Source organism: Micropterus dolomieu, linkage group LG01 (assembly GCF_021292245.1).
Source record: "Micropterus dolomieu isolate WLL.071019.BEF.003 ecotype Adirondacks linkage group LG01, ASM2129224v1, whole genome shotgun sequence".
Lineage (NCBI taxonomy): Eukaryota > Metazoa > Chordata > Actinopteri > Centrarchiformes > Centrarchidae > Micropterus > Micropterus dolomieu.
Window position 1 is genome coordinate 11,644,015 of NC_060150.1, and position 26,919 is coordinate 11,670,933.

General features: G+C 39.6%; 1 protein-coding gene across 3 annotated transcripts in view; it reads right to left on the reverse strand.

Annotated features, from left to right (window-relative positions):
- The window catches only part of atp11a (ATPase phospholipid transporting 11A), a 54,515-nt gene that overhangs the window by 22,329 nt on the left and 5,267 nt on the right, over positions 1-26,919 (reverse strand). For 2 of the 3 annotated variants that reach the window (XM_046057381.1, XM_046057372.1), the window contains 3 exons: positions 1,731-1,853; positions 937-1,026; positions 35-115 (listed from right to left, as the gene is read on the reverse strand). In XM_046057381.1, coding sequence (XP_045913337.1) covers positions 35-115; positions 937-996 — 141 coding nt within the window. In that variant the 5' untranslated portion in view covers positions 997-1,026; positions 1,731-1,853. Of the gene's footprint in view, positions 1-34; positions 116-936; positions 1,027-1,730; positions 1,854-12,880; positions 12,944-26,919 lie in introns of all 3 variants that reach the window. The other variant, XM_046057364.1, reaches the window with a different exon arrangement.

A 26,919-nucleotide genomic window follows, 5' to 3' on the forward strand; every position in this document is an offset into this window, starting at 1 on the left:
GGCAATAAAGGCCATGAAAACCTTTGGGTCTCACCTGTTTTATGGCGGTGACTGTGATGACAAAGAAGAGCGGCAGTCCGCTGGTGATCGGACTGGTGGGAGTGTCGATGATCAACTGACACATCCACAGAGACAAGGAGAATTAAATGATGGACGTGGGCAGAATATTATATCAACACGACTGACCGCTTTAGAAGGAATATAATCAGTATCAAGTCATGTCTGACCTTTACAGGGAGGTAATAAGAAGTATAAAAATATAGATGGACCTAATTTTCTCCTACGCTCACAAATAAATAAAGGTTCTTTTGATCACATTGGGTGAATAGCTGCATTCACCAGCCCTACTATGCTCCTCGAATATGGGAATATATTCAGTTCAACTACAGCAACAATGGCTTTACATCTGCAAATCAATCAATTTAAAAGGTCCTTTTACTGTTTTGGTTGAGCCTCTTTTTAGCTAAGCTTTTTATCAATGAATGTTTGTGCTTGTTTTTGTTATGTAAAGTACCCTTTAAAAGTTATTGTTTTATATTTCATATTTGTTTCCTACTTGTATTTTGCCAAATTGTATGACAGGTCATTCAGAATAAATACATAAATTCATTTTATTGTGATGGGAACTATTATACTAGGGTACCAAAATGATAAACATAGGAAAATAGTCTATATGTGAAGTATTGAAGGATCCTTGTGGGAAAATTAGATCTTTGCAGCACCACTGATAAGACAAACAGAACAAACAAAGAATATTCACAACAATACTGCAAGTTAGATAATATCGACCAGAATGCAAATGTCTAAATTGTAACGACAAATGCATTCATCACAAATGAGAAAGTTATTCTTAAAATTGCATGAACAAAAGTGGTGCAAAGACAGGAAAATATATAATTTTAAATCTGCAATTAATGTAAAAGTAAAAGCTTTTACCTGAACCAGAAATATGATGAGAAAGTAGAAGTTGGCGACTCTCCTGAACTGCTCGAACATATTCTTAGGGATGAAGTTCCAGAATGTGTACTGGAAACATGAGACAGGTCAGTCAAACAATGCACTAAGTGTCAAAAAGGGGGCCACACTGCAGCTATCCACGTCAAATCCAGTGGGAACAAGAACCTCCAAACAGACTCAGGGTGACACAACATGAAGGCGATATGTGAATAATTGCAAGCTTTAGATGGCCAACATAAACTTATAAATAAATTAACATACAGCAAAAGAGACTAACAATACTTTCAGATAGTCTAAAGCTTCATGTTTTTTCTGCAGCATGAGGTTTTTTCTGCAGCATGAGGAATCATAATGTCATAGGACATTTGTTGACAATGCAACGCAGGAATAAAATGCCAATAGGGTCTGAATAAAATAGATGATGAGATGCTTTTTAACTGATTTGACTGTGAGTAGGTGTATTTCAATAAGGAATTATAAATCGATTATTAACCACAGCCTTAAAAAACATTTTACAAAACTGGAACTACAGAACAAAATGATTCAATTACACTATCTATGAAATATAGTCTCCACTCTTCTAACCTTGTCTTCCTTCCCAAAACGCCTCTTGTGCTATCACCAAGAATAACTCACTCATACAATAAAAGAACCGTTTGAAAAGTACTATAGTAAAAACTGTTCTTTCCTGTCTTTTTGTTCTATTAACTATGCTATTTCAGTGAGACCTTAATAAAGTGTGTTTTGATCTTTGTGTGGGTGTTTTCACTGACCTTGGAGGAGACTATTCTGTTGTCAGGGAATCTTTGCTGTATAAAGGCCTCAGTTCCTGGAGGAGGCTCCTTGTGTCCAATATAAATCGTCCTGCTGTCCACCCAGTTCTCCTCACCAACACACTGCAGGGAACCCCCCCCCAAAAGTCATGTCAAGAGTGTTTCATGTAATCACATTTGGTCAGTGATATGCTGTGTGGTTCAGTGGGTGTAGCTTTGCATTGACACGGCGAAGCTCTGATTTTATTTTCTAAATAAAACATCCAATATCTGTCCAATCAAACATCATTTGTCATTTTTATAGGGCTACTAAAGTTAACTAGGTTTTAATGGGAGATCACTAAATGTATGATGATCCTATATGGTCACACACGCTCTATCAACACAATCCTACACACTGATAACAGAATACTGTGGGACACACAGGGACAGATTCTCAGACATTTACAGAGTTAAAATGAAGTGAGTAGTTTCTCCTCAATGAATGAGAGCTTTTGTTATTAAGGATACACGGACCTGCATGTGATTCGCACTGGAATGCAGAATACATTCACTCTCTCTCTCACACACATAAGACACCTGAAGCATTATGCTCTTTTGACATCTCTTTGTTTTTCCTCTTATTATTTTTTATTTCTTATCATCAAGGTGAAAAATAAAAATTTGATAAGGGATAAGCGTGTTGGAATTGATTTTTTGTTATTTGTGTTTCACCCTGTGCCAGACACTCTGAAAGTTTAGCTCACAACACAAACTCTGAAAAAACTGTGCAGTTTTGCCCCATGAAGCGATAGAGTACATAGTATAGTCCATAGGCTAAAGGAGGCTGCCGGTGCTTCTTCTCAGTAACGGTCTCTCTGTATGTTTGAGCGTAATACGTAACACAAAATGACCTCTAAAGATGAACATTATGCAGTGGGGCTCAGACTCAAAAGGCTTTCTCTGAACAAGTCTTGACTCGGAGGTGTTAAGTGATTTTTTAAAAAGCCTTCAGTAATTAAGTTTTCATATCTGATACAAATTGCAGTTTGCTTTGTTGCCCTTTAACAGATCAACATTCAATAGCGAAGAAGTGGTGAGGATACCGATGAGAGACTTACCCCATTTTCTGCTCCTTTTTTCATTTTCTTGCATTTTTCCATTTCCGGCTACTGTTTAAGTATCTCCACAATAAATAATGTATCCATTATCTTCTTATTTGTCTGCTAAAAAATTACTTATTACTTACTTATAACTACAAAAAAAAACAAACAAGCACCAATAGACATTAGACTAGAGAGGCTATTGGTGTGGTATTCTAATACTCCTGTTTAACCCTAAACATGCAATAAGATCTTTGAGCTTTAAGTGTTTCAGGCAGGACTGGACTTGCATTGGAAACACATCTACACACACACACACACACACACACACTTTTGGACCAGCTGGATTTGGGTAACACACATTACTCAAGTACCATCTCCCTGCCGTCCACTAAAAACACCCAGTATATTAATGTGGTGTCTATAAATTCCTTATTCCAGCCAACAGTCCAAAACCCAAACATATTCAGTTTACTATCCTAAACAATAAAGAAAAGCAGCAAATTATCACTTTTAAGAAGCTGAACCAAGAAAACATTTACTGAAACGATTAAATCGATCTGTCTATCATCGTAACGTAGCATAAAACCGTGTTTGTTGTGAGATTTCTGCTTTGTTACTTTAAAAACCTGCCATTTCCACTCTGTTTTAAAAAAAAATTTTAATGTGCATACAAACAGCGGCTGTGATGTTTGGTCATGAACAGCTTCAGTCAAACAACAGATTGGACCCTGTCCAGAGGGCTTTCATGTCAGAGCAGGCTGTAGCCATCTTTAAGCACCTGGTCAGTATGAACTGTAGTAATGAGGGGCAGGCCTGGGCCTGAGGCAGCTGGACTCTCTTTTGCTTCTCTCTCTCTTTAGTTATGAAACATTTTATATACATGTCCAATAGCGGTTGTCAATCAAAACAAATAAACCTAGCGTTAGTCATTTAATTCAGCACTAAATACACAGTCCACACACACACACACACGCACGCTAACAAGAGGTGACAGTAATCTGTGGCCTGTGAATGAGATTGAGTGTCAAGAGGCTGCATGTCCCAGTTTCTATACTCTCTCACACTCTCACACAGACACATACATCCAGAGTAACTGGTTAACTCACTGCTCTAAGATTACCTTCTTTAAGATGGAGAGCTATTTATAACCTGTCACCTCGACCTCTCTATGGGAGAGCAAGGAATGGAAATGGGAAAGTTGAAAGCCAAGGAAAATTGCTTAAGAATAAAAATGGATATCGTCAAGAAGACATACATTATTACCCCTACTTCCCCATCTTCATTGCCCTCTTCTTTACTCTTTGAAGGTCAGTATTGATGCCGTATTGAGACAGAAAATCCAAAAGTAGTAACTGATATAGGTGCTAATATTCAGTTTGGTTATGTGTTTACAATTAACAACCAGTTCTAAAATAAATATATAATCCAACCAATATCACATCAGAGGAAAAGGACCATACTATCTGACTGACTTCTGATTTACAGTGAAGGAGGATATGAAAACCAGATAGCACGGACAGCTTGCCAACTCTGCTGCCCACACAGTGTTACTGTTCCTCTTCTCTCCCACCTGCCTGCTCCGTCTGCTTCACCTAACACATCTCTTACACACTTCCTGTTATTTGTCTGCACATAGAACAGATGATATTACACAGGAAAGTAAAAGCACCGTTTATAATCAGTAAAGTCTGACATCCAGTAAATTTACAGAATATATGAAATAGATTATTTTATTATAGTAAACGTAGCGCCTATTCTCCTGCAAATATATCCCAGTGTGTCGGAAAGGCTTTCTGCTGCATATCATAATGTTTCACAACACAAACATGAGGTTACTTAAACATCCTCTAAATTATGGAGATGCTACGAAGTGGTGGTGATAATTTGACAGAATTTCCGTTTCGTTTGTCTTTCTTCTATTAAAAATCACTGGACAAATCTGAGGTGTAGGTTGATTTCTTTGATTGCAATTCTAGTGGTAAAGCCAACCTGTTGCAGTATTTCAGCGTGACTTTGCAGTATTTAGGGTGTCCATCTTATTTAAAATACTGAACTGTACTTAATTGATTATTAAATTAGCTGGCGATTAATTGTTTAAGTAATTTGTCAAAGCAAAAATGTCTGGTTCCAACTTCTCAAATGTGAGGATTTGCTGCTTTTATTTGTTTAATGCATTTTTAAATGTATTATCTTTGGCATTTGAACTGTTAGATGGACATTTTGAACACATCATCTTGGAAAATATGACTTAACATTACAATAATAATCAGCTAGTGTTATGGGATGTGACAGGTGAAATCTCCTTGAACAATATGGAAAAAATTTGTTTAAATGACATCTGTCAATCACTGATAAAACACTGCTACAGAACTAACTCTTAATCACACAATGACACAAAAATGCTGGATTAGATTTTTTGAGAATGTCTCAATCTGTGCGGTGTGGAAGAGTAAATGATTACTGTATCATATAATGAGCAGTAAAATGACAATAATGATCATGTGTTGTCAGACACAGTGAATGAAAACCAGCAGGCCTCCTCTCTTACTGTCATCTCTTCCATTTTGCCCATAATGCAGCTTTATTGGTTCTCTCACATATTTTCTCTCCCTCTCTCACCACAACCTGGATGGCCTCTAAGCCAACGATCTTTCTCCTATCGATTATGTTTAGCTTTCATCCGGATTCAAGCTTTTTACATGAAAGCCTGTCTGTGTTTAATCAAATAAAATAGCCTCTTCACAAAATAAAAGCTAGGCTTATAAAATAAAACCTTTATTAGCTCGGGCCTTTAGCCTTTGAATGTAACTGGAGATTTTGGGCTATTCTGGACCTTGATAATCACTTTTAGCAGCGTGTCATGTTACAGGACGCGGCGGGTTTCAGGGGTGTATTTATAGTTGGAAGGGAAACATTTGTGGTCAGGAGAGAGGGATGGAGAGAGTTCACAGGCTTTGTTTCTGTCCGTCTCACTCAGCGCCCACATCCACTTTCCTTAAAGCCACGTTAGTAGAAAGTGCAGGGAGCCTTTCAGGGATCATACACACACATCCCTGCGACATCAGACATGTATGAGCACAGGCATACACAAACCATGACACACAATGTTACCTCTGTAGTCACTGGTCCACAGGGTATATTTAGACAAGCAGACAGTCTCCTACGCTTCTACACTTGTGTGGTGTGTGCTTTTCTCCATCTCCTCACTGGGACAGAAAGATGAGGCACAGCATCCAAAGTAAGAACAATACGGTTCAGTCAGTTTAGAGTTAGCATTAAGGTTACATGTATGTTTCAATATGCAGGTGCATAAAGAAAGTCATGTGTGTTATAAAGAAGTGAAACAGTGTGAATAATATTTTTAGATGCACTAAATCTCTTTAAATGAGATGTTATGAGTGTAACAGCTGGGCTTCCTACGTCAAGATTGCCTTGAACACATTTTTCACTCTTAAAAATCAGTAAATGAAAAGAAATACGTGTAACTGATTTAATAGGATATCAATGATACTGGCTTTTACTACTGATGCTTCATTTCTCTCTATATACATTTTGGAGATATGCCTAATGGTTTGGAATCTACCACCTAACAATCGCTACTATGGACTCAACTCCATGGAAATTATTACTTTACAGCCTTCAACTATAGAAAGAGAAAGGTGAAAAATACTGGATGAAATGGGTTTGTGACATCGTGAAACAGACACATCTTTAATACTGGGTAGAGTCAATTAAATCCCAGTGTAGTTAATTATGTATGTGTATCTGTCTGTCACTCATAATAAACTTCAACCATCACATCGTTTTGACTTAAATCTTTATTTTACATTAATGTGCATTATTCCCGCAGGACCCGAACACAGCATTAGAGAGCAAGAAACTGAAGTTCCACTGTGATCAGGAACAGAGGACCATATTGTAAACAGGAAGAGCTGGACCCACCTACTCACACAGAGGACACACACTTCCTGAAACAAGCTGCCACCCGCCCTCCAACCCCAACTCCACCCAGACCACCAGAGACATGGCAGAGAGAGATTCAGGGAGTATTTGAGGTGTTGGGCAGAAAAGCAGCAGGTATCCAATGTTACCGATGTTATTGCTTCCAGTATCACCAACAAAGCAGCACAGAAAACTTTGAAGACATCATCTACATGTCCTATTTCCATTAGATTAAGCACACTTCTGTGTTTGTGCTCTATGATGAAATTCATTTCCACAGCCAGGCAAACACACAAAAATCCATTATTACACCACACATGACTTAAACACACATCATCAACACACCATTACAGAGCATAGGCAAAGCAATATAAAACATTACCGTTATTGACCATGATATACCAAGCACATTTTAGTATGTGCTCAGCTACAGTCAGTCTACAGTCTTGTGATGGCTTTGGGTAGACGTGTCTCTTTTCTACATTTTGTAACTTTTCTATTGTTACTTCTGCTCACTCTGGCATCTATTGCACAGCTCATCTGTTGCTCTTCCTGAGTTTTTTAAGACTTTTTCCCTTATTGGAATGAGGGTCTAACGATAGAGTATAGTATGCCATTTGAGTTTAATTTGTAATTTTTGGCTACAATTCAAAAAATTAACTTAACAGAGGAAAACTTTGGTGTACTCTGGGGTTTTCACCAACAGTTTGAAGCTTAATGTGTGAATTTATTTAGAAAACAGTTTAGACTTTAGAAAAGAACTTAACTATAAAAGTGGTATTCAGTGTATACAGTGATACTGTAGTAAGTGCTGTATGATGCCTGGCAAGTAAAGATAACATTTACAGGACACTGCCAGCAGGAAAGAAGAATCACTGCAACACACACAAATGACTATTGTTTGTCTGCAGCTTTAAAGCCTGAGCTGTTGTTCGACTGATGACCAATATAAGTATTTTATCTCCCGCTGCAACAGGCAGCGCTGAAAATAAGTCTCGACAAAAGCTATGCATGGCAACCTGCTCTCAGCGATACCGCTGACTGACACATATACATACCCCTTTGCACACTTTTACATCTAGATTCTGTGTCATAGATCTGTGTTGCGTGTGCAAACACGATCGAACACATGCACACACGCCACATTGAGTTATCTCCCTGCTGTCACTGAGCTACGGAGATAAAAGAAATCCTGTTCCCTGCTCTAAATCACAGGGCATTAAATACAGACATATTGTGTGTGTGTGTGTGTGTGTGTGTGTGTGTGTGTGTGTGTGTGTGTGTGTGTGTGACTCTGCCTGTTGACTACTGCACTTGAGATTAGGTGGCAAATGTTTTGGCTGAAAGGATAAAATGGATAAATAAATGCAGGGGTGTGGAGAGTGGTAGAGTCATAGAGAGTGCTTAAGCAGAGAATTTTTCGAAGTCACCATTTTCTTCATGGCTGCTCCCGATGGACTCAAAGTTTAAAAAAGGCAGCCGGAGCAGGTTGAAAATAGCAGCGAACACATGCCAACTTCTGGTATATACATATCTAGTAGGCAATAAAGTGATTAACAGCTGCAGTGTGTCCATCCACACTGCAGAGAGATAAAAAAAAAAATCCACAAGGCAAATGATGTGAAGGATTAAAGATTTAATGTCAACCGGGCTGTGCTGTGTATACCGTTACTGTTATATGTGTATGTGATATTCGGATACACATCGTCTGTGACAGTCTGGGTGTGTGTGTTACCTGAGTCACAGATTTAAATACCAGCTGTGCTCCCCATCTGTCACTATGTTGTTCAGCCTCACTGGGGTAAACAGGGCAGACCCAATTAGATAAAGACAAATCCCCATCATCCACCTTCCAACACCACCCTTTAGCCTTTAACCATGACGAACTGTGAAGAAGACAGTCAGCTTGGTCTGTGTGTTTAGAGTGTCCAGGAAACGTCGAAGGATAAGTGGACGCTCAAAAAGCTGTCAGGCTGATAAAAGCTGCCCACAGATGAGCACAAATCTGAGGTAATACATTCAAAACAATTATTATTTTATTATAGGCCTATTATAACAAATATTTTTTCATCAAATAGGCGTGAAATTTTCCATCCCCTTTCCTCAATAAAATAAATCTCTTAATAGAAAAATTAAGTGCTAATTCATTCGTGATTCAAATTAATTAAATCAAACATTTATTGAACATTTGTTTAATTATCAACTACAAGATGGCGCCGCAGACGGCTGCCTCTGGATTATGCTCATAGTGCTTTTTGTGTTTTTGTTTATTAACGCTGTTTTCTGCCATCCCTTTCTGGTAACATTTACCAGAGAAGAGCTCTTAAATATTGGACTTTTAACTGCTCATACTATTCCACCGCTCCTTAACAAACCCGGCACTTTCCCGGAGTTATTAGTTGGAGGAGCAGCAGCTCTGTTTGGGATCCTTCAGTTCACCTGGCGAATGTCCGCTCTCTAGCCAACAAAATGGGCAAAATGCTTCTCTCAACAGTACCAACTCGGACTTCTGCAGATCTGCTGCCCTCTGTTTCACCGAATCCTGGCTCACCGAGCACATCCCGGACAGCGCACTTCACCTACCGGGATTTAATCTCATCTGCACGGATCGCAAAAAGGAAGCTCACGGGAAAAACAGTGGGAGGCAGACTCTGTTTCTATATAAACGAAGGTTGGTGCACAGATGTCACATTGTTGGAAAAATCATGCAGCCCTCACTTAGAGACATTTTTTATAAACTGTAAACCTTTTTATTCACCGCAGGAGTTTTCCTCGTTTGTTCTGGTCGTTGTTTACATTCCACCTCAGGCCTGTTTTAGTGAGGCGTTACTTCACCTGGCCGACCAGATAACTAATGTGGAGAAAAAACATCCAGACTCCCTGCTCATTGTTCTTGGGGACTTTAACAAAGCAAACCTCAGTCATGAACTTCCAAAGTACAGACAGCATATTAAGTGTCCCACCAGGGACACTAACACACTGGACCACTGCTACACTACATTAAAGGACGCCTATCGCTCTGTTCCCTGTGCAGCCTTGGGACTCTCTGATCACTGTCTGGTTCATCTTCTCCCAACATACAGGCAAAAACTGAAATCTGCTAAACCTGTTGTAAAGAGTGTGAAAAGATGGACAAACGAGTCAAAGCTGGAGTTACAGGCCTGCTTACAGGACTGCACTACCTGGAGTGTTTTTGAGGCTGCAGCCACTGACCTGGACGAACTGACACTGTGACATCTTACATCAGTTTTTGTGAGGACGTGTGTGCCGACTAAAACCTTCCGCACATACAACAACCAAAAACCCTGGTTCACAGCGAAACTCAGGCAGCTTCATCAGACCAAAGAGGAGGTCTTCAGAAGTGGGGACAGAGTCCTGTACAACCAGGCCAGGAAAACTCTGACTAAGGAGGTCAAAGCAGCAAAGAGATGCTATGCTGAAAAGCTAAATAACAGCTTCGCAGCCAACGATCCTGCGTCAGTGTGGAGAGGCCTGCTAACACTCACCAGCTACAGGAGACCATCCCCCAACACTGCTGGTACTCAACAACTGGCAGACGAGCTGAATGGCTTTTATTGTAGGTTTGAAAAGCCCACAGTCACACCTCTCCCCCGCTCCAACACCATCTTCAAACAGTCACCTTCCCCCTCTGACACACTGCCACCCCGGCCTCATCCGGGACGGTGACGAGTCGGCCTACAGACGGGAGGTTGATCAGCTGGCTCTCAGGTGCGGTCAGAACAACCTGGACTTCAGGAGGAGCCTCCCCACTCTGCCCCCAATCACCAAACTCAACAGCCCTGTGTTAACACATTTCTATGACATTTTCAAGAATTTCCACACTTATGTTTTAGCACTCTTAGAAAATGTTTTTTTTTTTTACCGTAGTTAATGCTGCTTTTCTAAACCAATGACCAATTTATTTTCAACTTTTGTCATTCTTTAATAAAAAAATAGTGTCACCCAAAAATGACATCCTTTCATCACCAACCACAAATAAAAAAATCCAGAAAATAGGTGACATGGTGCCTGACACGGTGTTCTCACACCTGTGATCACACAATGATCACAGGTGTGAGAACTGGTTTGGTCTGCCCATCAGAAGGGATGGGCAGGGCAAACCAGTTTGGCTTGGTTATATGTCCCATGCATGTTACACCTCAACAGTGATGCTCCTGGCAGGAAAGGAGGAGCTGGTTTGCGACTTTGTCTTTCAGAAGAAACGATCCACACTCTCCAAATGCAGGTCAGAATGGGGATAAAAACACCATCAAAAAGCCAATGCAACTACAAGAACAAGAACTCACTTCTGAAAAAAAGTATATTGTGACTTTGCTGCTGTTGTTTGTGTGTGTGTGGAGGGAAACAGCAAGCCACTCTGGCATTACCAGAGATGAGAGGGCAGAATACTAATCAGTTAAAACCAAGCCAGTCTATAAAGCATACTGTCTGTGCGTGTGTGTGTCCGTCTCTGAGGGATTTAGTGATCTGACCCCTCTAGTCCTCGCTGCTTTGTAACCATCCACACACACACACACACACACACACACACACCGATGGCCTGATCACGAGAGCACTGCTGCTATTAATCACAGTCAGTGGACCTCACAATTCAGCATTTGCACTGGGTGCGTGTGTTTCTGCGTGCGTGAAACACCAACTGATATCATAACTCTGCACCTGCGTGTCCTGAGGGAAAGTACAGAGGGAAGCAGGGATGAGACAAAGTCATGCAGTTTGATGAAATATTTAAAGAAAGCAATTGGTCAGTACTCTATGACCTGACAATTAAGTGTAGTACATTGCAATTCAGCCTATTTGTTATTGCTTATATTTTAGCTACTACTTTTTCTATTAATGTTGCCAGTATTACGAATGCTACTACTGCTGTTGCTCATTTCACTGCACTACCACTACTGATACATTTAGTATTATGCTGTTGTTCCTACTTGCTATTTAGTTCTACTCTGACTGCTGATGACTGCAATTCCTGCTACAATTAGAAATACTTCTATTTCTATTACAAAAACTACAAGTCCTCCACCTCCTGTTACCAATACTAAAAACATAACAACTACCGCTCCTCCTATTACTACTAATATGTTCATTTCCCTTCATTTAATGCCTTGACCTAAGTACAGTCAGTTCATCCAGCAAGATCCATCCAATAAAACCTGAGTAACCATCATCTCAATCAGCGACTCTGCTGAGTAACGATTTGAACCCCCTCAGCGTCCAATAACTCTCCGCTTTGATCCATGATTAAGAGTGTTGCTCAAAGCAAGGTAAGCCAGACCGCAATATGGAATGCAAAACTCCAGACCAATCACGCCTGCATCATACCAGTACTAGAGTCTGGGAGTGGATGCTTTTCACTTTTTATTTATACATAACACAGTTTGCTTGCGTGATTAATAGGATAGGTACTGGTAGACTGTAGTGATCTGCTAGGTCACTTTTCAATTGCTTGTAGTCTAAGATAGTGAGCTAACCATAATAAATAGTGATCCTATCAACATATCTTATGTAATTAATACTATGCACACAAATAATATTTAATACTATGCAAGATGAGAGGAGGTTTTACATCAATGATGCTTGGTGCTAAAATGTAAATGCTCTGTATAGCACCTTTCTATTCTTTCGACCACTCAAAGCGTTGTTACACTACATCACATTCACACACTGAGCCTAAGTGCTCAAACAGAACTAACATTCATACACCAATGGAACAGCCATTGGGGGCAATTCACGGTTCAGTGTCTTGATGAAAAACCATATTATCATCCTGTTGCTGCTGTTTACATTCACCCCAGACACAAGTGCACTGCAGAATGTTTTGGGTGTAAGTAAATATTTAGCCTATTGGTTTATTTTAAATGTAACCATTTTTAATACACATTTAATTATCTGTTAAGTTCTGTGTGTGTAGCATGAAGGGAGTACAAACTTTCTTCTCCTTATACAACCTTGTATTGTATAATGACAAATAAACAACCTTGTAACCTTAAAATACAAACTGTTTCCAAGCAATTCCACTTTGTGTTGTTGCAGTCTTTTAAACAAAATCGCTGCCAGTTCAGAGAGGGATCTATTTCTGTGTCAGCTCAGTGTCCTGGTTACCAGCAAGAAGTAGAGTGAGATCCAGTTTGAACCTGCCAGCATAAGACATCCTACATATGAAGCCTGTAAAAAAAAAAAAAAAGGTAATAGATTGTTTGTTCTGGATTTCTAGTGCCTGAGACAGAATTCACATAATTAAATTCCCTGATATCACCTACTGTACAATATATTTCAGTTGCAACTGCATGAGATCAAGATCTTACAATCTGACACCTGCTGATTTAGCAAAGCATAAACATGCTTTATTTTATCAGAACATGTTGAAAACTTAGGACATATTAGATTCACAGAGGACTAAAATAAAGATGCAGAAATAGACATTCACCTGCTTCAGTTACCTATGTTGGTCAGCAGACCGGCTGCATGTGTGAGTGTGTCCTGATGTTTTGCGGTTTGCAGATTGTGTAACATGGTTTTTGTTATATAAATATTATAATTTACTAGCACTTGTGTGTGATTATATAACACCAGGTTGCCCCATTATTGAATATTAATGGGTTGACACAATTTCTTTAAAAGAATGAATGCAGTTTAATCTTAATTTACTCTGGTACAGAAATCATTATGCAGTTTCACAGAGGTAGTTTTATCCAAGTACACCAACACACTCCACTCCCACAAGACCAGCCGTTCGTGCTGAATCACTGTTCCTCTCTTTGATAAACGATTGAAACTGCGAGAGAAATGGGGCAAGTAGAGAGGAGAGAAGAGGAGGCGTAACCTCAGTGCTTCTGTCAGCTATACAGAGAAATTCATTAACCTGGTTTTCACTGAGCAGATCTCAGTAGGGAACTGGGATAAAACGCCTGCTTTACCACATTGCACGCATGACTTCTAGCTTTAGATTACAATTTTACCACTCTGATGACCCAAAATTACAAATATTCGTTGTTCTTCCATAGTATTTTATTTCCATCAGAGAACCCCTGTAGCAGCATTAAAACATTTCTGCACTGAAAGCTATTCTAATGGCATTGGTTTTTTTTGTGTATGCTGCTTTAAGCAGTTATTGCACTCAGTGAAATAGAAGCAAGATGGATGGAAAGCGGGAGACACACCATCTAATAGGCCAGCCGCTATGGTTCTCCTCAGAGCTGGATAGAAGACCATTGTTGTGGACTTCCTGTGGATAAGCAATCATTCTTTGGATGTCAAGGGAGTAAACATCCACACTGGTCATACTTGCTTCATTGTGTCTGCCACTGTGTGTATGAGAGAGGGAGGGACTGGAAGGCAGTGCTGCTGGTGGTCACATGATCCCCCATGACTTGACCAAATGCTGCATTCAGGTCACATGGGAATAAATGGCGCAAAGGATTTATGGATTAAAGTAACAACTTTCAGTACTGTAGCTCCTGTTGATCACCTGACGATAGCTCTGAGAAAGTTCCCGGTGTAGCAGTTTAAAATAAAGCTAAGGTGGACAGTCCTCATAAGTTTGTGTAATAATTATACAATCATTTCTATCACACAGATGAATACACAATAGGAAGCTGTTTTCACCTTTGCTCTCCATCTCTAAATGTTTAGCAGTTAGTAGACTACAAAATGTGACTGTTTGCACCTCGACTCATAAACCTCACACAGACGACATAACCAGTCTGAAAAACATGAAAACATTTTTCGTGAGTCTGGGATTAGGACAATTTAGCTTATTTTATCTCACTGAAAAGTCCAAAGATCACCAGAAGTCTGCTAGAGTGGCAGTAAACTTTGTTCCAATCATTTAAAAAGTAATTCATTCAGCATTAAAAACCAACTCAGCTAACAAACACAACACACACTAACTTGGGATGTCCTTGTGAAAACTACAAATAAACAAATCTTGATACAGTAACAAGCTGGTAGATTGACAACAACTCTCACTGAGTCCAAACAATTCCAGTAAGTATGCAATCAAAAATACTGAGTAAGTGGTGAAGAAAGATTGTGAATGTGACTGGTCTACTTCCGACAGCAACCTCTTCAGATAAACATGTCTGTGTTTGTGTGAGTGTGAAGTGCCTGCATTGATCTGTGGACACTCAGCTCGCTTTAAATAACTCTGCAACACTGCCATTGAAAGAGGTTTTCCATTAACTCTGTTGAAGTAACATCAAATATTTAGTGTATACAGCTAGCTTATTTTTGCAGGATATGGTGCAGACAGTTATTCTGACTGATTAGACCTTGTCACAGGTTGAAGTTGGCGAGGCTTTCTTGCCAAGAGATGAGAAGACTGACACCAATTCTATGTATTTCTGTTAACTATGAAGCTACAGCCAGGAGACAGCATAGCTCTTTGCACAAAATCAGTTAGCTCGGCTCTGTAAATAAAATCCACCTACCAACACCTGTAAAGCTCACCAATTAACATGTTACATTGTGGAATCTATTCAAAAAACAAATGAGTAAAAATAATTATTTGAGGTTCTTAGGAGGGGTTACGTGCCGGACTATTTCTTGGCCAGTTACTTCCTGGAGTCTCTTCTGGTTGCCTAGCAATCCCACAGTGTTAACAAGACTCTTCCCGCAACTCCAATAAGCTTTAATGGACAGACATGTGAGTGGTATCAATTTTCCCATTTAACTCTGGGAAAGTGTTGAACTTTTCCTTCAACTGTGGGGGCTACATCAAGACATTGTTTTGTTGCATGCCTGTCTTTGTTACAACACTATGCCAGCACTGCACTGTGCTACAGTAACAAAGTAGTCAGTAAAACAAATGAAGTCAACTAGAAACAGCTGCTGGTTGCAGGTATAAGCAATGCAAAATCCACCGTACAAAAAAACTCCATTACCATTTTTTGTAATATTTTTTGATTTTACTGATATCTGACTTGACTCATACTCCCAAAAAGCACTTGGGGTAGAGGCTGTAATGCATTTATATTATTGGTAACAACCTGCATTCCTGTGGGGTTACATTATGAGTCTGTTCTGTACATCAGGAGTTTACCTCACTCTGTGGGCATGTTCACCTCCTGCTGAAAAGTACTCGTCTCCCAGGAGCTCAGAGAAAAATACCAAAATGCTTTTAGTCCTTTTTATCTTCTTCCAATGTGTTTATTTCCCAACTTCTTATTATCTCCGTCTCTACTCGTTAATGGGAGCACTTCTCTGCCTTCTCTAATGTTTGTCACGTAGAGATGCTCATTACATTGTTTTTGTTACTAGAAATTATTCCCAGACATGACACATGCACTAAATGATTTATATATAAAGCTCTGTCTAATGCAGTGTATGAAATTTCAGAAAACAGCAAAAAATCCTCCCTCAACCAACAGTCCAAACCTCACAGGTACTCCGTTTACTAACATATATGAAAACAAAAAGCTCCAAACCATCACAGCTGAGAAGCTAAAACTAGGTCAAGTTTTTTGCTTTAAAAATTGCAGAAATTATTAATTGATTATTAAAATGGTTGCCAATTAATTTTCGCCCGATTGCCTAACTGAAAAAAAAAAGAAAAAAAAGAAAAAGAATTGCAGCTCAAAATAAAATATTGAAAAAGTGTTATCATAACGGATGGCTAAACCTCTTCAGAGCAAACTAAAACTGTCTCCTAAAAGGTCTATTCAGAGACAAATGAAACCATTGTGACCTCATTTTCTTCCCATGCTATGTGAGGCAGCACATGTCGGCTGTGTTAGTTAACATGAGGATGCTGTGAGCAGTTTAGTGACGTGACGTTATAGGAAAGTTCAAACTTTAGTTTTGATGCCACAAGTGGAAGAGGACTTTTTAGAAACCTGACACAAAGTTAATTAAGTGATAAATACAAGCTCCCTACAACATTTTGGTAAACCAAAAGCTGTGTTCAGCAGCGTTAAGTAAATGTGATCAGATGCCTTTACGGTAAACCATTAGCTCTCTACGTTACTGCAATCCTTGTAAGCAACGAGGGATTGAAATATTTGGGGAAATCAAAGCTTTACCTGAAACAGCCTCTTCATTCTTACTGGCCTAAGCAATCCATTCATACGCTGTCAGACAGAAAATACAGCCAAGTTGTAGTCTGGGGTTTTGCTAGCAGGAGTTGAAGAGGCATCAGGTCTTTAATGAGGGCCCACTCTGCCCGATTATTCATCTGTCTGTCTCTATCGTCATTGCTTTTCTGTCCGTCCTTCCCCCTGGTTGGTCTTGCTGGTCCAGGCTCCAGGGACTAAAATCGATCACATGATGATCAACTGATAATGAACTGCAATCAAGTGCTAATTCTCGTCTCTCTCTGGAGCCCCACCTCCGCTCTTTTGTTTCCGTTCAGCATCCAGTTTGAATCAACTTTTGAAATGCTGTCACTCAATTATTAGTGTTTCCTAACAGACAGGCAGTGAATTTTACATTCAAGAGACATGTTTCATTCGGCTAATGTTACTCTTCTTTCCTCCTGAAGACCAAAACAAACAAGTGCACAAATTAATGGGCACATAATTATGCTGCTCATGAAACAACACCACATGAAGCTTGACAACAGCTTCAATATTTCATTATTCTGTTAGTTGACCACAGGGCCAATCATCTATATACCTTACTGCCTTGAGATTAGTTATTCCGAATGCATGCTGTATTGCTGTTGTGACTGTACTGTCTTAAGTTTGGATACTTAAAAGGTACAGTTGAGCTTCACTGCTCTCTGCTCAGTTCTGTCCGATTCATGGTGTTTCATTGTCACATGTCCCCATGAATCCTGCTGCCCTTCCATGTCACCTAGGAAGACTAACGCACACGCACACATTGGATGCAAGAGAGGAGAAAATTACTATATAGTCAGTTTGTTCTTCATTATCTCCTTGACAACCATGAGATTAACAATCACCATCTCTCTTCCTTTTGTCTCTCATTCCACCATCTGTTGATTCTTTTTTTCTGACTGTTGATCCTTCTCCTTTCCGTCTGACTCTGTCTGACGTCTGTCACAGTGCAATTTTATAGTCAATAAAGGAGGATGACAAGCAGAATGCAAAAAAACACAAACTACAAAAAAGAAAAATCCTAAAACCTCAACAACAACAAGTGTGATTATCACATCTCAGCAGGAGAGTAAAAGCCACAGGACAAATCAGAGGAATGAGGGGAACCTAATGGCATCATGTGGCCCTCATGAGGACAGTCACCCGACTGTGGTAAGATCCTTTTAAGATCCTTGCACTTTTTAGCTGTAAAAGTGTGGCAGTGCTGTCATGCATAGTTACAAGCGGTAACTTCAACCCTTTTTATTGCCTGTGACTGAAGGATTTTATTTACACTGTTTCATACCACTGCAGCTGCAAGAAAAAATAATTGACCATGAAATAAAGTGAACGTGAATCACTGAACAGAATACAGTTAAAATATACAGAAGTGCACTTTGCCCTCGGCATTGGCAAAGCACCATGCTGGTTTGATGCACAAATCTTGGAAGACAGCCAGTCCAGTGAGCCCTGCCTCTACTCCACTACTCCCACCACTGCTAGGCTAAACTATTTTAAAGATGCTGCAGCCGTTAACTTGTATTTACTGTGTGTGAATATGTAAGACCACTTAAAACTTCATACCAACAGTTACTCTAGTGGACCACTGCAACACTCAGCAGCAAGAATAATGTGCAGACAAAACAAACCCAACAAGTGGCCTTATATAGTGATTGTGGCCTTGACTTGCCAAGCCACGGCAAACAGACTTCATTATGACAAACAACATTGTAAAGTAAATGAGATATTCACCAGTTTGAACTACAGTATATGTATTATGCCTATAAGCAATATCTAAATTATACCCTGCACCCTCCACAGATCCTAGGGCAATTGTGCTTTTGCTGTAAGCGCCCCATCTCTCTGCAACAGCCTCCCTCACACTGTTAGATCAGCTGAGTCTGTCATAAACTGCTTTTAAACACATCTAAAAAACCCATTTTCCCAACTGGCCTTTCCTTGCAAAGGGGCTATAATTTATTGTTCTGTATATCGCTATTTTCTGTATGTACGCTGTCTATTTTCCCGTATCTGTATCCTATGCAGCATTTTGTAACTTTGTTTTAAATTGTGCTTTATAAATAAAATTAAAAAAACTAAAATAAACTAGAATGGGCATTTCCTTAATTTTTAGTGATTGCTACCGCTGTTAGTGCAATGTGCGGCTCTATCAGCAATTGTTAAAATTTTGTAGCACCACCTACATCTAAGAGACTCAATGATGTGCCACACACTTGCTCAGCAAACATGTGTTAAGTTTAGCTCCATTTGGTTAACATGCAGGGTTTCATCCAACAATCTCTGGATCTGAAGAGCAAGACCTTAACCACTGGACTACTCAGATACACTGTGAAGGGAAGGCTTCCAAGTTTCTATGTCAATCATGTGTCTTATTCTGACAAAAAAAAAGCCTCCTAAGCACCAATAGAAGGCACGTTTTGCTTACTAACACATTTTCTGTGATGCCTACTCCACTGTTGAAGAATAAAATAAACAGCCAAAATATTATGCTGTGAAAGACTTAATTTCATGTAAACAATGATTGCATTTAGCAAGACTGACAACATACAATATTGAAAGTAAGCACTGCAAGTAAGAAAGGACTCCACATTTTGTTCATCAAAACTGCCATGCATCATGGGAATTCTGAGGGATGGACTTACGCTGCTCCATATCACCTCGTTCCTCAGAATTCACATGATTCATGGCTGTGAAAGAAAGTTTTGTTAAAATTTGCTAATAAGGTAGTAGTACTCTGAGGACTTTCTTCAAAACTTTCTTCATTGCCATACATCATGGGAATCTAGCTCAGCCCCCACTAGGTTGGAAGAGGAGTCCCATAGGAACCCATTCATTTTAAAATGCATAAAAATATTAATATAAAATCAACCATTACAGATATCAGCTACACAGGTAATAGCACCAATCTCATGAAGAAGATGTACAATTTGAAGTTGAAACCAAGTTTGTAGGACAAACGTTACAGGAGAAGATAGATGCCACAAAACGGCGGAATAAATAATAATAAAGAGCGAAGAGAACAAAAGTGGTAGTCTTTATCTCATCTCGTCGTTGCTGTTGTTGCCAGTGCCCCCAACAATCCCAGAATTCCCAAAAGCTCTAGAGCTGCCTTTTGCCCTTTTCATTTAAATGCATTATATTTGGTTTTACTGGGGACGAGTAACATTTAAAAAGCAATTTCTCCTTTGGACTTCTGCTCCTTCCACTATCTGCCATTGCCAAAACTGCAAAAAGCTTTTGTTTTGTTTCTGATGGAAAAACAGCACCTCCCTCCCCTGCGTTTGAGCCATTTGTGTCTACCTTTGTATTGTAAATCAATCCTGCAGATTTAGTGGCTAATCCAACCTGGTGGCACACAATGTTAAACATACTGCTGGGGTGCAAATTTAGCGGTGGCCTCCTTTGTTTGTGGTAATTACACTCAAATATTAATGCGGTGATTATTTATTCATGTTAAAATGCAACACATAGCACGTTTAAAAGGATTTAGTGTTGTCATTTGGGTTCACCCTGAGTAGTGCTGAACTCAAAAATATATCTATGTTACTTATAGTTCCATTATTTATATTGTTTTCCTGTGTTTTACTTCTTCCAGTCTGTGTTCTTCTCTTCCTTTCAGAAGAATTGTTGAGGACCACTTCCAATATGACTTTACTGCTGCTTAGGAGCTCCAATTCTCAACCTTACATGTCCATCATCTACTGCAATGTAAGTTTTTGACCCAAACTTTTTGAGCCAAAACTGAATAAATGCAGTCTTGCCATCATTTCGTCCAAAAATGAAAATATCCATAAAGCCAATTTTGGGTCTAATATGACAACATGCCATCTTAATCCTATCAGAGACATTTCCAAGGGCAGCGACGCATCTGCTCAGTATTATATCACTTGGTCTTGCTCTGCTTTGGCAGACGAACAGCCTGACAGTCAGAGCGGTTCGAGACGATTGCAGCCATCTACTTCATGGTGGCTCCCAAAGTGCGTTGATATTGTTACAGTATTATTGAGTCATCGTTTCATGTGTGCATGTTGTTCAACTTTTATGTATGGAAATCGCTTTAGTGCTCAGTAGTTTCAGCTAAATACTGAACATTCACATGCTATTCAATGCCATGTATCATCTGCACTTCCAGGCAATAATGATTCTGGTTTGGATTTTGTTGCTTGGCAACAAATGCACTTTCAGGAAGAGGCAACAGGATGTTTTATAGGTTGCTGTACTACAGCTTGATGCGGGGCTTTGAGCTGCAAAAGTGGCTTCACAAAGGGCTCCCTTTGGATGTCATTGAAAAGCTTTTAACTCTACCTCAGGAGAAACTGCAGGAGCTCCATGTTCTGTAATAAATCGGCCTCTTGTGAAAGAAATACACCCAAATGTCAGTATTAGTCTCAAAAAACAAATATAAGAGCCATGCAAACAAACAAACAACCAAACATGCAAATACTGTGTTTTCTATTCTGTCCTAGTACAACTTTTTTTTTTTAACTATGTAAAATTGGTTTCTTTTGTAGATGCAAAATATTCCTGTTTTACATCCAAAATCAAAGCGTGAAGCCTTTCTCTTCATTCATGTGGACCTGGGGCATGACAGAAGTCTAAAGAGACACAATACACCGAAATGGATGGACTGATTTACTCCCTGCATTTGAAAGCAGAACCTGTAATAGGTTAGATCTATACACAAACCTATAGTTTAACTTCTCACTTTTTAACTTTTGTTCAATTCTATATTATTACAAGACAAGACAATCTACGCTTTTTGAAGTCCTGCATTAACTGTTGTGGGTACCTGCACACTGTGGTGCCCCCTCCTACACGTACACAGTCATCGCATCACTTCCCTAGATTCAGGATGAACACACACAAACTGAGAGAAGGCAGAGATGGATACAACTTCCCTCAAGGCTGCGCAAACTGAAGCATGAAGGCTTTGCTTAAGGTAAGATTGTTCAACCTATTAGCTCCAAAGACAACAAATTTCTCCTTGTATGTAATTACAGAAAGAAAATGGCATTCCTTCCAACATGTACCAGTGACATATTAACAAAAAGTTTATAAAATGCTTATTTAGATATTCACATAGACATAGATAACACAGTAAGAGCTGTTGCTGTAAGAACTAAGACAGCTATTCATCATGTAGCTGCTTGATTATGAATAAATGTCTGTCTTTATGGGACTAATGGGAAGAAGTCAAACAAAAGCGATCAATTTCTTGCAAGTATAAGCAAAATTCTGCTTCACTTCCTGTGTGAACATTCAGTAAGAGGTGAGTGCTACAGACCAATAATCCAATTAATCAATAGTTCTACAATGATGTCCTGCTAATGTCTTAAGCAAACAAAGCAAGGAGAGGGGAAAGGGGGGTGATGTCTGCGGAGTGCACTGTCAGCATTTAGGAAGAGGGGGGTGTGCACTCTCGCTTCACTTTTCTGTCTCTCTCTCTCTTGCTCTCTGACATGAGGACCGGTGGGAATGGTGTGTTCCAGCAGCGAGTCGACCAGCCATCATTCCCTCAGACAGTGAGAACATTAAGGTGTACCTGCTCCCCTCAGCACTTTCACTGGCACCCCAGAGCAACGTTATTATGATGATCCAAGTTCAAACAACATCTTTCTCTCTCTCTGTATCGCTCTCTCCCTTTGGATAGAGGTCTCTATGCACCATTAACCCAGGTCCATCCATCATCTGTCTCCTTGTTCAGTGTGCTGTAATACACTGTTAATGTTACTGCAACGACACTGATACAACCCCTTAATGGAGCTCTTCAGCAGGTACTGTTTGGGCACGGAGAAGGAAGGAGGCAAATTGTTTTAAAAAGCAGCAATGCAGGACTTTTATGTATCAGCAGATTAAAAAAAAGGAAAAATAAACTTTTAAAACGCAGACTTTAGACTTTGCATTTGAACCATTAGTGGTTACTAGTGGTTCTCTACTATTGGGTTTATTTTTGCAGGTGTTTCTCTGCTTGTTTTTCTTGTGAATTACTGGATAATTTTACTTCTTCGGTTCATGAATGTTTATACCAAGAAAACAAGGACAACTCTTCCTTTGACCTTGTCATTACACATAGTAATATGCTACTAGTGACAAAGAGTCACAAGATCAATTCATTTTAAAAGGTATAACAAGTCAAACAAAAGTTGGGAACCACTGCCTAATATAAGATGTCTTTCCAAAAAACAGTTGTGGTACTTCTTCAAATGACAACCAACATCCCAAAACCCCAAAAGATTTTTAACTTGCAATGATATAAAAAAGAAAAGGAGCAAATCTTCACATTTTAATTTGATCAACTTCTTTCTGATTGACTAATCGAGTAATGAACTTATCATTTCAGCTCTACATGTAACCTATATATCATACAAATTTGGAGAATATGGGTTTATAGTAGGGCTCGGCAGTATGAACCAAAAAGTCATAACCCGGTACTGTTAGGCTGAATACCGATATAAAATATATATTGGTATTTTCTGCTAAGTGGGCTGGGGGTGGGTTGGTATTAGCGGGTATGTTTTTAATATTTGTAGTGACTTGTTTCTTATTTCACAGTTTTAATTATACTTGAATCTGCCTCCTTCAGTTCTCTTCACGCTCACAGATGTATTATTATTATTAACGTATTCTGTTGCAAACATGTCAGCGTGCCCCGCTTCTTTCCGTCTCTCTCTCTCTCTGTATGATTCTCCATCAGAAGCAGGCCACGTTATATAAAGTGGCCAAAAAACAAACAAAACACAACTCGTCTTCTGGACTTTTCCTCCCACGATTCAGTTCACAGCAGCAGCTGCGCCGCATGTTGAGGAGGCGTGTTGATGATGTAGCCTTTCAAAACAAAACCAACATGGTAGCTAACAAATGACATCTGCACTGGTGTGTTCACTGTCGGTTTACCTGGTCCGCTCTTGTAAAATATCCATCGTGTCGCGACTTGTAACGTAATAATGTTTATTTGGGGGTGGTGCTGCGTGGTGAGGGAGAGAGACAAGCAAACGCTTGCAGGACTTCATAGAAACATAATAATTAAGTCAACATTAAACTATATCAGTATTGTCAAATTTTTTATCTCTTTTGAAATTATACAGTGAGGAAAATAAGTATTTGAACACCCTGCTATTTTGCAAGTTCTCCCACTTAGAAATCATGGAGGGGTCTGAAATTGTCATCGTAGGTGCATGTCCACTGTGAGAGACATAATCTGTCCACCCCATACAATCAGTAAGAATCCAACTACTAACATGGCCAAAACCAAAGAGCTGTCCAAAGACACTAGAGACAAAATTGTACACCTCCACAAGGCTGGAAAGGGCTACGGGGAAATTGCCAAGCAGCTTGGTGAAAAAAGGTCCACTGTTGGAGCAATCATTAGAAAATGGAACCCCTCCAAGTGGGAGAACTTGCAAAATAGCAGGGTGTTCAAATACTTATTTTCCTCACTGTATAATTTCACCTCATATACCGATATACCGCCCAGCCCTGGTGATGCAAATTCACATTACAAATATACTCTGTGACCTGGATGTATTTGTACATGTATATTGTCAACTCATTAGAAAATGTCTAATGCTTCAGACACTTTAGAATAAAGCACTTATCTTCCTTTGAAGTCAATTAATAAACAATTTACTTCCACCAAGTTTTGATAGTGAGCCCAGGGATTCACACAGGTGACCAGAGCCCATCTCTCATCATGACACCCATCACAAGATGACACTGAGGGAGAATAATTGTCTTGAGTTTAGGACTGTGCTTCTTCTCCAATGTTAGTGTTAACGCTTTGTTATTCTTGCACATCCTCACTTTTGTTTCTGTTTCATTAGTTGATTTAGTTACTTTTACTATGACATGTGTTGTGTCTTCATGTAACAAATAGAAGGTACTGCTAAATGTAAATCAGCAGCAGCCAGTCAAGCAGTGAAGCAATCCCAAGACCGAGTGGCTTAGCGAGAGCCAGTAAATCCTTTAGGTAAAAAGGTTAACTGCACTTTGTGGATCGCGGACAGTATGGCCGGGCTGGTGTTAAATTATTAGCATGAGGCTGAGAGGAAACCTGCTGCTGCTGGCATACACATGAGCATGCTTCAAAAGCCATTATACAACAACACGGCCACCATTCAAAATAAAAGACTACCTTTCCTGAGTCTTGAATAGTACCCTGATTCAGAAACTTCTGAAACACACATCAAGCCATGCATATATCAACATTTACCAAAACTGCTGTAATTTGAGCATCATTAGCAGAAACACACATTTAAATTTTGTGGTTTGTGTTCTAGCTGTGATTAATTCAATTTGAAAAACAATTAATGGGTCCATTAAAATAACCAAAATTTATTCTGACACAGTAGTAGCTGTCTTTAGGAAAATGGGAAATATTTGAAGATTTCATAATAGTTATAATTAACTCTTGACAACCTTTGATTTGACCTGTCCAGGGTGTACCCCGCCTTGCGCCCGATGTCAGCTGGGATTAGCTCCAGTCCCCCCGCGACCCTGTACGCAGGATAAGTGGTTGACGATGGATGGATGGATGGCAACCTTTGATTTGCTGTATGAAAACTGTGGTAATTTGGGGGGACAGGGGCATCAGAAAGGCCACCAAATCCTTGTTTGTAAAACGAGTCTACGCTGTATTTAGAAGTACTTGTGCTGTCTGTAGTAGCATAAAACACAAGAACATGTTAAAGCCATTTTTCTGTTCCTCATTTTGCTAGGGACCCCGTGGGATCCCCTCAAGCACCCCCAGGTGTGCCTGCACCACATGCTGAGCAGCCCTGCTGTGGAAGACTCCACAACAAGCTACACAAATGTCAGCCTACATTGTCAGCCAGACTGCTTATGAATTATTGACAACTCGGCAGAGCCAAGTCGTTCATGTGATCCGCTGCCCTCTGAGTCGCCTGGCTACTACAATATTCCACCTCCCCACTTACTAGCCTGCATGAAGTAACAGAGACAACAATATGATCATCAGCCTCCACTCACTTACTGTACAGTTACGCTTGCCTCATATGCACAGATCAGTTGCGCGATGCTACAGCCTGCTACTGTGTTGAAACTGAAGGAAAACTTCATTAGAAAATACAGCAGGTGCAAAATAAGCAGTAGGAGATCAGTGATTGGCTTAGATTTGAAAGTATAGCTGTAAAATGGATTAACTGGGTGAAGGTTTAGTGAACACCAGTAACCCTTTAATCCAGTATGTGAAGGCAGGGAGCCAGAGAGAGAGAGAGAGAGAGACTTCGTGTCCTGGAAGCAAGATTAGTCACCAGCAGAGGAAGGCTGCCCAGCTGCTTCCAACTCACCTCTACATTAACATGACATCTCTCATTTGTTTCATTCACAGCTGAAAACTAGTACTGCATCTGTTTATTATGCATTAATTAAATAATTAATTAAGAACATTTCAATATCACACATGACTTATTAATACAAGTACTAAGGCCATTCTTCTTACTTATTTAGTTGATGAAGAATCGCTGAAGTAGAGAATCGATTACAACAAAAATATTTTAAACAACAAAATAAAGAAAAACTGCTGAGAAAAGTGCAATTTCTTTGGATTCGACATAGATTTCAAAAAGTAAAATACAAACAAAACAGGAAATGAACCATTAAAAAGGACTATGATGTCAAACAATGCTTAGTAAAGCAGACAGGACACGCAAGCGAACATGCAATTGGACAATTTAAAACAAAAAAATGGTACTTTTAAAACTTTCAGAGCTTTAAACTACCCTGAGAACAAAAGAAGTGAAGCGAGTACAAGTACAATGGGTCTCAGTGCTCCTGCATGTCACTGTGATTACATTTTGTTCTCACTCAGCCTGGACAGGAGCGACAGCCACAAAGACTACAACTCTACATGTAACACTTACAAAGAAAGCTATAGGCTTGCATAACATCCTCAACCCTTTTACCTCATCAGAGAAGGCAGCCAGCAAGACCAAATAACCCGGGAACAGTACAACTGGTATCCAAGCAGTACAAAGTGGCCTCAGCTAAACTTAATAAGACAAGTCACTGCAACAATATCCAGTGAAATGTTAGTTGTGTCTTTAATTATATTTGTGCAATGAAAAGGAG